A 13,792-nucleotide genomic window follows, 5' to 3' on the forward strand; every position below is an offset into this window, starting at 1 on the left:
TGTACTACTGTCTGGTCCTTGCTGTTGTTTTTTTTGCTGTTTCTGACAAATGTACTTATTGTAAGTCGCTTTGGATAATAGTAATTTTTGCTAAATACCATAAATTTAGCAAAAATTTCTCGGGCTGGGATCAATAAAGTTCCTCTGATCAATAATGTATCCTGCCCCCCCCCCCAGCCGTCACAGCGCGCTGAAGGAGCTGCCCCCCACCCCCCCAGCGCTGCTGTCCCCCAGCCTGCTGCCGGCCCCCAGCCTGCTGCCCCTGGAGGAGGCCGAGTGCCTCACGGTGCCGCGCTACAAGAGGGACCTCGTCCACAAGCTGAAGATCCTGAGACAGGAGCTGGGCCACCAGCAGCCGCAGGGCGGGCACTGCCGCATCGAGGTGTCCCGGGAGGAGATCTTTGAGGTGGGTGAGGGGAGGGTGGGGACGGTGGAGGAGAATGAAGGGGAGGGGGGGGGGGATGGAAGGTGAAATGGAGTGAGAGGCTCTTTGGGGAAGGGGGAGCTTGGGAGGGTACGTAGCTGGAGGGTGGGGTGTAGGGGCCCTAGGGTGGGGGTGGGGATAGGAATGTAGGGGCCCCAGACAGCGGTGCGTTGTGGAGCATGTTGGTCTGTCGTCAGAAAAGGAGCATGCTCGGCTTGTTTGCGGTGACAGCGGGGATGTAAACAGGCTTTGTTTACAGCAGCAGAGAGGGGCAGACCTCAGAGCAGCCTGACCTCACAGAGGAGCAGAGATACAGATCTGGGATGCGTTTCTTGACGTTCTCTGTCAACCCATCTAGAATATTTACAGGGACATGAACATTTGTAACACAGTCATATTTCATGTAAAACCCCCCTCCCTTTAGGTTAACACAAAACAACGTCCACCAGTTTGGATCGAAACCATAATTCATGATTTGTCCTCCGAGCAGCCAAAGAATCAGACTATTCTCTTGTACGGTGGGGTTATCACCTAGTCATCGTTCAGCAGACCCTTTCATCCACCGCAAGCTGCATGGATCTGGAGTCATGAGGAGGGTTAGACACGAGGCGCAGCCGTCTGCAGGTCAGGGCCAGCCTGGTGGGCTGTTCAGAGGCTATTTAAAGGTCCCAACGCGTCTCAAAGTGAACACGCATACGCACACATACTTAAACACACACACAAACTCGTACTCAAACACAGCAGTCAAACACAGAGCTATGTGTAATTTTCAGAGGTAGTGTGTTTTAAATCTAAAACAGAACAGTTTTTTTTGAAGTGTGTGTGTGTGTGTGTGTGTGTGTGTGTGTGTGTGTGTGTGTGTGTGTGTGTGTGTGTGTGTGTGTGTGTGTGTGTGTGTGTGTGTGTGTGTGTGTGTGTGTGTGTGTGTGTGTGTGTGTCAGAGAACACCTGCACCGTCCTTCGTGACCCAAATAAAAAAAACACGGCGTGGAATGTGCTGGAACCGCGGCTCCGGTTCATCTGCAGCGAGACGTTTGTGTTGGCTGATCTCACCCGGGAGGGAGGGGGGGAGGGAAGGGTGGGGGGAGGGAAGGGAGGAGAGAGTTGAGGTGGTGTGAGACATAGCTTCAATGCTACTTCTGGGAGTTAGCCAGATATTTTTGAAGTTATGCTGTGCCTAGCAACCACAGGATCCCCCCAACTCCCTAGAGATGGTGGTCACCCCTGGTTGGGGGGGGGTTAACTCTATTACAATGTGTGTCTCTATCTGTGTGTTAACTCTATTACAATGTGTGTGTCTTTATGTGTGTGTTAACTCTATAACAATATGTGTGTGTCAACTCTATTACAATGTGTGTGTCTCTATTACAATGTGTTGCAGGAGTCTTACCGGCAGGTGATGAAGATGAGGCCGAAGGACCTGTGGAAGAGGCTGATGGTGAAGTTCCGCGGGGAGGAGGGGCTTGACTATGGAGGCGTGGCCAGGTTAGTCAGCGGGAGACAGACCAATCACTGCAACCAGACAGACAGCTGCCCCCTTGTGGTTCCCCGTGGCACTACACCACAGTTCACCACAGCAGAATGGACCAGAATGATTCAATCATTTGTGTTTTGTTGAATACTAGAACGAGGATGTTGTCACATTGTAGTTGTTGAATTTAAGGAAACTTAATACTCTACGTTTCCTATTTTGATAGTCTACTTCTATTCCATTTCTCTTTCCGTATTTCCAACTCTATCACTCTCGCTTTGGTTCATTCTCTCTCTCCTTTTGTTTGTGTCGGTCTTTCAATGTTTCTCTCACATTCGTTGTGTGTGTGTGTGTGTGTGTGTGTGTGTGTGTGTGTGTGTGTGTGTGTGTGTGTGTGTGTGTGTGTGTGTGTGTGTGTGTGTGTGTGTGTGTGTGTGTGTGTGTGTGTGTGTGTGTGTGTGTAGGGAGTGGCTGTACCTGCTGTCTCATGAGATGCTGAACCCATACTACGGCCTGTTCCAGTACTCCAGAGACGACATCTACACACTGCAGATCAACCCAGACTCTGCTGTCAACCCGGTGAGAGAGAGAGAGGGGCACGCACGCACGCACGCACGCTAGGAATGCGCGATATAAACGATATACGATATAAACGATAAAAAATGGCCTACGATAGAGATTTTAGTTATATTGCTCTATCGCGATAATGTATGTTTGACGCGATCTATCCATGACTCGCGAAATATAAAGAGCCACGAGCTGCAACCGTCTGCAACGCATCGTCTGCGACCCGCGAAATTTAAAGAGCCACGAGCTGCAACCGGCTGCAACGCATCGTCCGCGACCCGCGGAATTTAAAGAGCCACGAGCTGCAACCGGCTGCAACGCATCGTCCGCGACCCGCGGAATTTAAAGAGCCATGAGCTCCAACCGGCTTCAACGCATCATCGTCATCTAAGTAAATATGGCTGAAAGCGAAACGGAGGAGCTGGTGATTGCTCTCATTTCATGTTCATTTCAAAATTATCTGCGTTAATTTTCCACTTATTGTTTTATGTTTTAATAGCAAGTATCTGTGCACACACTTGGAAGATTTTTCTTTATTTAAAATAGCCATGCCTAATACTGGACGTATTTCCCTAATTCACAGTATCCGTTTCTTTATTATTCTTTATTAAGACACCACCAATTTTTATTTCATTAAGAGAAGTATACGTCATTACACAGAAGATTTTTTTCTTTTTTAAAGTCTCTGCAGCTACAACATTATGTTGTATGATTAGTTTTGCACAATAAATGTTCTCAAAACGACATACATTTAGCAGTTTAGCTTTCCTTAGTCTATGTAACCTGTTCTGAAATGGTTCTATTATGATTTATATATCGTGATATATATCGTTATCGCAATAGGTTGCATGTATATCGCAATATGGATTTTAGGCCATATCGCCCATCCCTAACGCACGCACGCACGCAAAGAGACACAAAGGGACACAAAGAGACACAGAAAGAGAGACACACACACCCGCACCCTATCAGACAGAGACCTGTGACAGATAGTGTCAGCCCAGTCCCTGTGACCCCCCTGACCCTGTCTCCGTCCCTAGGAGCACCTGTCGTACTTCCACTTCGTGGGGCGCATCATGGGCGTGGCAGTGTTCCACGGCCACTACATCGACGGCGGCTTTACGCTGCCCTTCTACAAGCAGCTGCTGGGGAAGCCCATCACCCTGGAGGACATGGAGGCTGTGGACCCTGACCTGCACAATAGCCTCATCTGGATCCTGTAAGACACACACACTCACATCTATCGGGACACACTGCATCACTAGACTTATTTGTGTTTGTTAATATATATATGTTTGTGTATATGTGTGTGTGTGTCTATATATGTATGTTTTTGTCTGTGTATATATATGTGTGTGTGTGTGTGTGTGTGTGTGTGTGTATAAACGTATGTATGTGTTTGTGTATTATGTATGTGTGTGTGCATATATGAATATGAATGATGTTTATTTCAGTGTCGTGCCACGTAAGTGGCCCATCCCACATAGGATCACAGGACATTATATAACTACACAAAGCGTGTAGTACATACACAATCAAAATACACTATACAATACATTTCATCCAGCACCGAATAAACACACTAAATATAAAGAGACATATTCCTCTTAGCCCATGCCTTTTCAATAAAGTCAGCAATCCAAAAAGTCCTTTATTGGAACAGCCAAGCTAACAAATCTGCATCACACATATAATGAACTTCTTTTACATAGACTTTCTTGAATAATTTAATCCCAAATCATGATAAAACGGACAATATAAAATGAATTTCATTTTCAATTTCATCGAGCTCACAAAAATGACACAGCCTATTCTCCTCACTGGTGCCCACCCACCGACCTGATTCAATGTGTAGAGGGAGAATTCCTGACCTAATTTGAGCACATAGGAACCTCTTTCTCTTAGACAAGTTATACAAAATATAGTTTTCTGCACCAAGCATATGTTTAATTTGACAAAAAGTATGCAGCTTAGGCATACACCTCACTTCAGAAAACCGGGTCTCTCTCTTTTTGAAGGATAGCAGTTCTTTACCTGTTTTAAGATCCATTTCAACTTTGTCCGTAAAAACATCCCCATAACCCAGTCCCACATATAAATCATACACCTCACTTGCCCATCCTCCAATTTTATGCATGTCACATTCAAACAACTTTTTGGCCACGCTGTCCAGCCTCAACAGCCTGTTCCACAACCTCATAATACACACACTCCAACGCTCCCTACAGGAGTCCAACCCCATGTCTCTGGTTGTAGCTGGTATTGGTGTGAATTTATGAACACCCATAAAATATCGGATGGCCCTGTTTCCGATTTTTTGGCTCACGGGATAGTTTTTATAACCCCAGACCCCCACTACATAGTCCAACCCAGGACACACACAAGCCTGGAAAAGTTAGGTGTATGTAGAAAAAACAATATCCTTCAGCATCTTAGTTTTGCCTTTAACTCCACCAAGTGCTCTGCTGGCTGACCGAGAGAACTGTATTACCCTTTGTTAAATGCATATGTTCATCCAGGTAAAATCCTAGGTATTTATAACATTTTGTATAGTTCAGCTTTTGTTTCCCCGAAATGACATTGAAATGTACTAGTAGCTGAACGAGGATTTCTAAAATGCATTATTTCTGTTTTATTTTCATTGATGGTCGTTCTCCATTCCCTGCATCAAGCTTCTGCACATGAGAGTATTCTTTTCAGATCTTCTTCTGAGTCAGCCATCAAAATAATATCATCTGCATATAAAAGTACACTAATATTTTCCCCTCCAAACTGTACACCACTTCCTAATGATTTAATTGTACTGGCTAGATAATTTATATATACAGCGGAGAGTAGGCAATAAAGCATCTCCCTGCTTGACACCAGAGGAAGTGAAAAAACAGTTTGTAAGAAATTCATTCACCTTCTCACATGACTCAGGTGCACTATAAAGGGAACAGATTGCATGATGAAATTTGCCATTTATACCTTTTTGTTTTGTATACTGTATGTGTATATGTGTGCATATGTATACATACACATATATGTATATATATGCTGAATGTTACTTCACACATTCACCTTAAAGGTGCGGACACACCAAAAGCGTATCCCGCGTACCATGTACGCGCGTAACGCAGCTAAAATGTTGCTTGACCATTTTGTGTCAAAAATGGTCCTACATACGCAGCTACGCGCCTGTGGCTGCGCTGGATTTAGGAGTCCGAGGAAGGAAACCCAAACGCCGCCGTGTCTGGGTGCATGATAGAGCTTGAATCGGGTTAGATTAAATAATCTCGGATATAAATAACAATAATCGGGTTAAATAACTTCACATGGTGTGTCTGATGTGTTTCCAGCATTCGTAGTGTTGATCGGCAGAGAAATAGTCCGCCAAGACGTTGAGGTTGCTTAGCAACCAGAGACTCTGTCCATGCAAGTGAACGGAGCGTTCACTCTTCGTCATAACTATCAAACCAAACATCCTTCACATTCACCGAGTGAACATTATGAAAGTAAAATGCACATTTCTCGCTAAAAATGATTCCATAAACGCATTTAATGGCGTAACTATGTTACTATTTCCACCCAGAATAAAGAAAGATGTCGGCCGTATGCTTCTGTGCAAGGGTCACTACTCTCTGCCAGTGACGTCGGGTCAAGCTCCACGCTGATTGGCTATTGCGGCTAAGTATCACGCGTATGAGCGTAAAAAGTTAAATTTTTTGAACTCCTCGCGTACGTGCGTATATGTACGCGCGTATATATACGCGCCTCATACGCCCCTAACGCGAGTAAAATGTTGCTTGGTACGCATGATACGCGTGTACGCACCTCATACGCGCGTAAACCAATGCTTCCCTATGGAAAAATTGCCGATTTTATACGCGTGGTACGCGGGTAACGCGTTTGGTGTGGCCGTACCTTAAGACTCAAACACGTTTTCTATCTTGAGGAAATTATCTGAAAAGCTGAAAGAGTCCCCTCCCCTCTTGATCTCGGTATCCAGGGACAACGACATCACGGGCGTGCTGGACCACACCTTCTGCGTGGAGCACAGCGCGTACGGCGAGATCATCCAGCACGAGCTGAAGCCCAACGGCAAGAACGTGGCAGTCAGCCAGGACACCAAGAAGGAGTATGTTCGTCTCTACGTTAACTGGCGCTTCCTGCGCGGCATCGAGGCGCAGTTCCTGGCACTGCAGAAGGGCTTCAACGAGGTCATCCCCCAGCATCTCCTCAAGGCCTTCGACGAGAAGGAGCTGGAGGTGAGCGGCCTCCACTCCCTCTATAGACAGGATTTGTGTGTCTTCGTTCACGCCAAATACCCCTGTGTTAGACTCTCCCTGCCTGCTTTGCTGGCTGCTGATTGGCTAGTTTACTCTTTGCCCAGTCTTCCAGCTGGTGTCATCTGTAGAAGCCCCAGAAATGGTGTGGCTGATTGGATGTTACATATGTCTATCAGTTGTGATGTAGAATTCTAATTATTACGATTTATAATGATAAACCAAAATCCCATGCGGAGCTCGTGGTTTGTGGACCTAGTTTCATCTCCCTCCCTCCCTCCCTGCAGCTCATCGTGTGCGGCCTGGGAAAGATCGACATCGTGGACTGGAGGTCCAACACGCGGCTGAAGCACTGCACCCCTGACAGCAACGTGGTGAAGTGGTTCTGGAAGGCGGTGGAGTCGTACGACGAGGAGCGCCGCGCTCGCCTGCTGCAGTTCGTCACTGGCTCCTCCAGGGTCCCCCTGCAGGGGTTCAAGGCTCTCCAGGGTAAATACACCTGGAATACCGCACCCTGCCTGGGGCCTTACCTCTACAGTTACTTGGTCAATGACCTGGTCATCAGCTACCTGCCTGGGGACTTACCTGGTCTGTTACCTGCCTAGGCCTTACCTGTCCAGTTACCTGGTTAGGCAGGTAACTGGCCACGGCCATCTGGCCGTGGCCGTTTTCACACCTAACCGTGCTCAAATTTGCCAGTGTGAGTGTGGCCAGTCTGGCCAGGCCAGGCCAATTTGGCCACTTGGGAGAGGTGTGCTGCTACGGTACGGGCCGCTACGGTACAGATGCTAATGAGCCGACACTCGCACAGCACACGCACGGCTACGCAACCTGAGCTGGATGACGTATAGTCCATGCGACGACCATGGACATAATAAAGGCGACGAGCCTTCTTTTCCATTAAACGGTAAACATGGCGTGAAGCGGTTCAACTGTTGGTTCACGTTGGTCCCGTAGAGAATTTGAGTGTCTGTTAGCCATATGGGCAGACGATAAGCAACAGACTCAGAAAAGTGCGAACTGTGTTCTCTGTGTTGTTGTCCATTGTTGTTAAAAAAACTCTGACTGGCGGCAGACTTTATTTCTGCCATGCAGCGGATGCTTGGTGATGACGTGATACGATGTGATGACGTATGTACAAGAGCCTACCGTGGCCAGGCCACAGTTGCGACGGCCAACGGCCACGGCCAGAAGGCCTAGTTTGAGTGCAGGCCAGAGAACAATGGGGCCAGTTGAGCACGGTTAGGTGTGAAAACGGCCAGATGGCCTAGTTCGAGTGCACCCTAAATCTGCATTATTAAGGGCCTTACCTTTCCAGGTACCCGGTTAGTTACCTGTCCAGTTACCTGGTCAGTGAGCTGCTTGGTACCTGTGAACTGATAATTCCCTGGTTGTGTTTCTCCAGGTGCTGCTGGACCACGCCTCTTCACGCTGCACCAGATCGACGCCAGCAGCAACAACCTGCCCAAGGCCCACACCTGGTGAGAGCCCGCCCCCTCACTCTGTCACGGTCCAGCCCGGACCATGGTCCTGTAGGACTGAACCATGGTCCTGTATGGTTCAGTCCTATAGGTCATGGTTCAGTCCTATAAGTCCTCTAGGTCCCACCTTGCACCCGTCATCTCATCCTATGCATGTACCCTTTAAACTATCAGAATCAGAATCATTTATTGCCACTTATGCTAACATTGTAGGAATTTGTCTCGGCATTCCAGTGTGTGTGTTTCCACAAATATAGTGCAACACGACAGGACAGTGCTAACAAGACATGACAGGACAATCAAAGCAATGCAATGGGTGATGCGATACATACTAGATAATAAAGTGCAAGTGCAGAATTAAGTCCAACGTGATTCTAATCCTGGAAAGGTATCACTGGGGAGGAGGGAGGGGGAGGGGGGGTTGGTAGCCAAAGTCGTTTACCAGCCTGGCGGCTGAGGGGAAAAAAAGACTTTGCAGGTTGAAGGATGAAGAGGCCGTGACCTGGGTGCGAGGGGTAGGCCATGATATTTTTTGCCCTTCTCAGAGCCCTGGTGTCATGTAGGGACTTGAGGAACGCCGATCACCCTCCCCGCTGATCAAATCAACCCCTGCAGCTTGGCCTTGTCCTTGGCCACTGCAGCGGGGAACCAGGTGATGATGGCCTCAATGATGGCGGTGTAAAACTGGGTCATCATCGTTCTCGGCAGCCTAAATTTTTAAGCTGCCGGAGGAAGAACATCCTCATGTGGGCCTTCTTTAAAAGGCCCATGATGTTCAGCTCCCACAAGTCCTTGTGGATGGTCAAGCCAAAAAAGAGGCAAGACTCAACGAAGGCAACAGGGGTTTCGCCCAGCATGATTGGAGTGGGCGGAGCTGCGTTTCTCCTGAAGTCCACCACCATCTCCACTGTCTATTGGACGTTGAGCTCCAGGCTGTTGCAGCTGCACCAGCTCTGTAGCCGCTCGATCTACCTCCTGTATGCAGACTCGTCCCCCCTGAAGATGAGGCCAACCAGGGTGGTGTCGTCTGCAAACTTCAGGAGCTTGACCGACGGTTGGAGGGAGGTGCAGCTGTTGGTGTACAGGGAAAACAGGGCGGGAGACAGGACGCAGCCCTGCGGGGAGCCAGTGCTTGTGGACCTGGAGCTGGAAATGCTCTTTCCCAGCTTCACCCGCTGAGACCTGTTGGTCAGGAAGTCGGTAATCCACTTACAGTTAGAGACCGGCACCTGCATCAGGGATAGCTGGCGCTCCAGGGTGTGGGGAATGATGGTATTGAAGGCAGAGCTGAAGTCCACGAATAGAATCCTGGCGTAGTTCGCTGCAGTGTCCAGATGTTACTGCATGTAGTGCAGACCCATGTTCACCGCGTCCTCCGTGGATCTATTGGCTCTGTAAGCGAACTGCAGGGGGTCCAATAACGGATCTGTAATGGATTTCAGGTGGGCCTGGACAAGGTGCTCCAGCACCTTCATGACAACAGAGGTCTGGGCGACTGGTCTGTAGTCATATAGGTCTGTGACTTTGGCCTTCTTGGGGATGGGGATGATGGTTGAGGCCTTGAAGCATGCTGGGACGCGACACAGCTCCAGTGAGGCGTTGAAGATGTTGGTAAACACCGGGGTCAGTTGGTTGGCGCAGTCCTTCAGGGCTGAGGGAGAGACCGAATCCGGACCGGCAGACTTCCGGGGATTCTGACTCCTAAACAGATTTTTCACCTGCCTCTCTCTCTCTGTGAGGGAGAGAGGGGAGGGAGGGTAAGGGAGGGGCGGGGGAGGAGTAGCAGGGAGATCGATTGCCCTGCTGGGGTGCAGGGGTGGTAGTGGCCCGGGGGTGTGGAGGGAGGGGGCTGGGGGGACTCCTTCTCAAACCTGCAGTAGAACTCATGAGCTCGTTGGCAAGGGGGAGGCTTGTCGGGTGCCTGCGGGGACTTTGGTTTGTAAGTTGGTGATCTTCTTGAGGCCTTTCCAGACGGATGAGGCATTCCCTTCAGAAAGCCGTTGCTGCAGTCTCTCCGCGTAAGGATCTTTTTCCTCCTTCACCGCTTTGGCGAACTTGTACTTGGCCCGCTTGAACAGATCACCGCCCCCGCCGCGCCTGGCCGCCTCCTTCTCCTGCCTCAGCCGCTTTGAGTTTGGCTGAGAACCAAGGCTTGTTGTTGTTGTACAACTTCCTGGAGCGGAGGAGGGGGACACACACCTCCTCACAGAAGCCGATGAACGATACCACAGTATCTGTGAATTCATTCAGGTTGTTTCCAGCCTCTGGCCCCGCCCACTCAAAGTCCTGGTCACAGCCTGTGCACTCCAACCAGGCACATAGTCGCTCACATGCTTCACTGGACCACACTCTGAACCGACTCACTACAGGTTTTGAGAGTTTCAATCTCTGCCTATAGAGGGGGATCAGGTGAATGAGATCGTGCTCACTGTTGCCCAGTGCAGCACGTGGGACAGAATGGTAGGCCTATCGGATTGTGCAGTAGCAGTGATCAAGGGTGTTCTCTCCACAGGTGGTGTATGTGACTTGCTGCCTGTATTTGATGCCTTGATCCCAAAACTACAGCAAAACTGTCCGGGTGCTGGCATTCCACACTCATTAACTGCTCGGCCAGTGTGTCTTAACTAAACACTATTACTACAAGAAATATGAAAATAATATAATCCTCTCCTCCCCTCTTCTCTTCTCTTTCCCTCTCTTCTCTTCTGTCCTCTTCTCTTCCCTTCTCTTTTCCTCTCTTCTCCTTTCTCCTCTCCTCTCCTCTTCTCCTCGCTCCTATCCTCTCCTCCTTTCCGCTCTCCTCCCTCCTAGCTTCAACCGCATCGACATCCCGGCCTATGAGATGTACGAGAAGCTGTACGACAAGCTGCTGACCGCCATCGAGGAGACCTGTGGCTTCGCTGTGGAGTGACAGGCCGCCGCCACCCCCCCCCGCCCAGACGGTCTCTCCCCCACCCCCATCCCCCCCCAACCCCCCCCCCGCTGGGCTCACCGACACGCCCTCCACGGCCCGTTGGTGGTCACGTGACTCCTCTCCTTTGTCATGTAATCTATGGAGGGACAGTAAGGAGAGGAGCTTGTTTCAGCTGACAGACAGACGAAGGCACATCTTGGTGATCCGACTACACAAAGCCCCCCCCGACTACACAAAGGATGATCACTAACTGAACCTTTCAGCTGCTAATTCTCTCGTTGGACCCCCACCCCCCTCCTTGTTTTCTATACTCTTTTCATTCGTTTTTTTCCACACATAGAACGCCCGTGTTCCGTGTAGAAAGGGACATCCTGCTTGGCAGAAGGTCTGCCACCGCTGCCACTGGGATCCAATCCCCTCCCTGGGCCCAGTGGCGCCCCTAGTGGTCAACAGGGGGCCTAACGATTTGTACCATGCTCCTTGGAGGGAATGTCTCCAGAGTTAAAGAGGAACTGTGTGAGCGCTCTCCGGAGAACCGAACGCATCAGGTTAGGCTCTGCCCCCGCCCATCAGGTTTAGACTCCGCCCCCGCCCATCATGTTTAGGGTCCGCAGCCAACCCCCCCCCCCCCCCCCCCCCCCCATTACACAGAGAAGAGAGAAAACAAATGGCTTGAAATGTGTTATTTTTATATGATGGGGAGGGGGGGGCCAGGAGTAGAAAGAAAAAAAAACATTCAAATTATATATAATATATATAATTTATTGTTATATTCCAAACCTTTTGCCGTTGCTCCAGATTTAAAAGAAGTAGAAACTAAGCCTTTAATGTAAGTCGTAACTGTTTAAATTATAGAGGACGATTCGAGGAGACCGAAATAAGCTTAAGTAAGTTTCAGTTAAGATGGCCGCCGGACCAGGGTTTGTGGTCGGAGTGTGAAGAGGTCCGTCCCGGTCGGGTGGACAGACGGTCGCTGCAAGGCCCCCGGTGTCGGCTGGAAACCCTTCAGAGACTCAGAGTAGTTAGACATGAGAGTGTGCCCACACTATCCCTCTGTGACGCAGCTCCCAACACGTTCCTGCTCGGTCTGAACAGTATTCCTCGTTTCTAGATGATATTCAGTTCTGCATTGCTGATTTAAAAAACAAACCAAGTAATATGATATATAAATATAGAAATGTAAAGACGGATGGATTTCTTCAGGATTTGTTCTGCTTGCATCTTAAAGAGGATTCTCTTCACAAGACCAAACCAAGTGACATTAAACGACATGCTGGTCTCCTGATGAACCACAGACTACTGCTAAGATCTACCACGCAAAAACCCTTTACACACACACACACACACACACACACACACACACACACACACACACACACACACACACACACACACACCACAGTATTTGAGCCCAATCTCTCTCCAGGGCGGCGATGTTTCCTCTACTTCCTGCTCGCGGAGCGCGAGGTGCCAATAGGTGTTTTCAGGGGGGGTCTCCAGGTTTACATGTCCCCCTTTGCTTGCGACCTGCCCCCAGAGGGTCGTCAGCGCCGCGCTTCCCACCATGGCCCCCCTCTCAATGACAACCATCCAGGTGGGGGGGGAGTGGCCGACGGCGAGCGCCTGTGCTTATGCTACATGCTACATTTTGCCCCGTGGCTATATGCTACGTTTAGCCCGTTGCTAGCACACAGGCCGGGAATTATTTTATACGATTTGACACTAAATGGATGAATGTTTTTTAAAGTATGCTGCCTGTCTCTCTGGATGCGACCACACAACCAGACTGTTGTTCCTGTCTGTGTTCCTCCAGGGCGTCCCTGGACGGTGCTCTGTACAGTCGGTTTGGTTCTTGTATGTGGATCACAACGCCCGTAACTTATCTTTAACTTAAGCAGAAAGACATCAGTTCTTTTAATAAAGGTGATGGATGGGGGGATTAAAGACAGAACGACCACCCTTGAACTTCACACTTAACTCAAATATGTGTTGTGTTTCCTACCGTCGGGCGGCGGCGGAGCTTTGAACCCGCACGGGTCACGTGACAGACAGCTGTCCGTCCCTCCACACTCTACTGTCCGTCTGCATCCAGCATGATTCACTTGCAGGACTGTATCTTTATAATTGACTGATGCAATTTCATGTATTATGTTAACACTATCATTTTGTAAGAGTATTTTATTTTTGTGTGTAATTAGTTCTAATTAAAACAGCCGATGTCCAACGACATGAGGCACCTTGTAAAAAACTAAATATTTGTATTTGAGTATTACCTAGGACACTATTTGGTTTTTGTATTCAACATCATCCATTGATCTGCTTGGATTGTAAACAAATATTGACAACCAGTAGAACCACACACACACACACGCACACAAAGCATTATTCCTGAACAAGCAGACAGTGTTTGTCGGCCTCCTTTGTACCTGGGGGCCATTGTTCCGCCACCAGACGCACAGGACTCCATGAATGTCAATGAGAAAGCTTTAGTGCTAAACTGCACAGGCTAGGGGGGCCCGTCATGTACTCAGAGGCCCATCATGTACTCAGGGGCCACCTTTAGTAGGGCCGTTTGGCTCTATAATCTTGTCTACATTCCCACAAAGCATTCCCGGGAACTTGGAGGAAAGATGGGCAAGGCAGGATTATTCTCTCTCGCTCTCTCTC

The 13,792-nt window shown here is 49.0% G+C and overlaps 1 protein-coding gene across 1 annotated transcript in view; it reads left to right on the top strand.

Moving 5' to 3' along the window:
• The window catches only part of smurf2 (SMAD specific E3 ubiquitin protein ligase 2), a 48,606-nt gene extending 35,228 nt beyond the window's left edge, over positions 1 to 13,378 (top strand). Inside the window, exons 12-19 of the mRNA XM_060043806.1 lie at positions 178 to 406; positions 1,806 to 1,909; positions 2,360 to 2,474; positions 3,503 to 3,681; positions 6,454 to 6,712; positions 7,018 to 7,219; positions 8,136 to 8,211; positions 11,023 to 13,378. Coding sequence (XP_059899789.1) covers positions 178 to 406; positions 1,806 to 1,909; positions 2,360 to 2,474; positions 3,503 to 3,681; positions 6,454 to 6,712; positions 7,018 to 7,219; positions 8,136 to 8,211; positions 11,023 to 11,122 — 1,264 coding nt within the window. The 3' untranslated portion in view covers positions 11,123 to 13,378. The remainder of the gene's footprint in view (positions 1 to 177; positions 407 to 1,805; positions 1,910 to 2,359; positions 2,475 to 3,502; positions 3,682 to 6,453; positions 6,713 to 7,017; positions 7,220 to 8,135; positions 8,212 to 11,022) is intronic.
• The last annotated feature ends 414 nt before the right edge of the window (positions 13,379 to 13,792 follow it).

The sequence above is a fragment of the Gadus macrocephalus genome, chromosome 2, assembly GCF_031168955.1.
Source record: "Gadus macrocephalus chromosome 2, ASM3116895v1".
Lineage (NCBI taxonomy): Eukaryota > Metazoa > Chordata > Actinopteri > Gadiformes > Gadidae > Gadus > Gadus macrocephalus.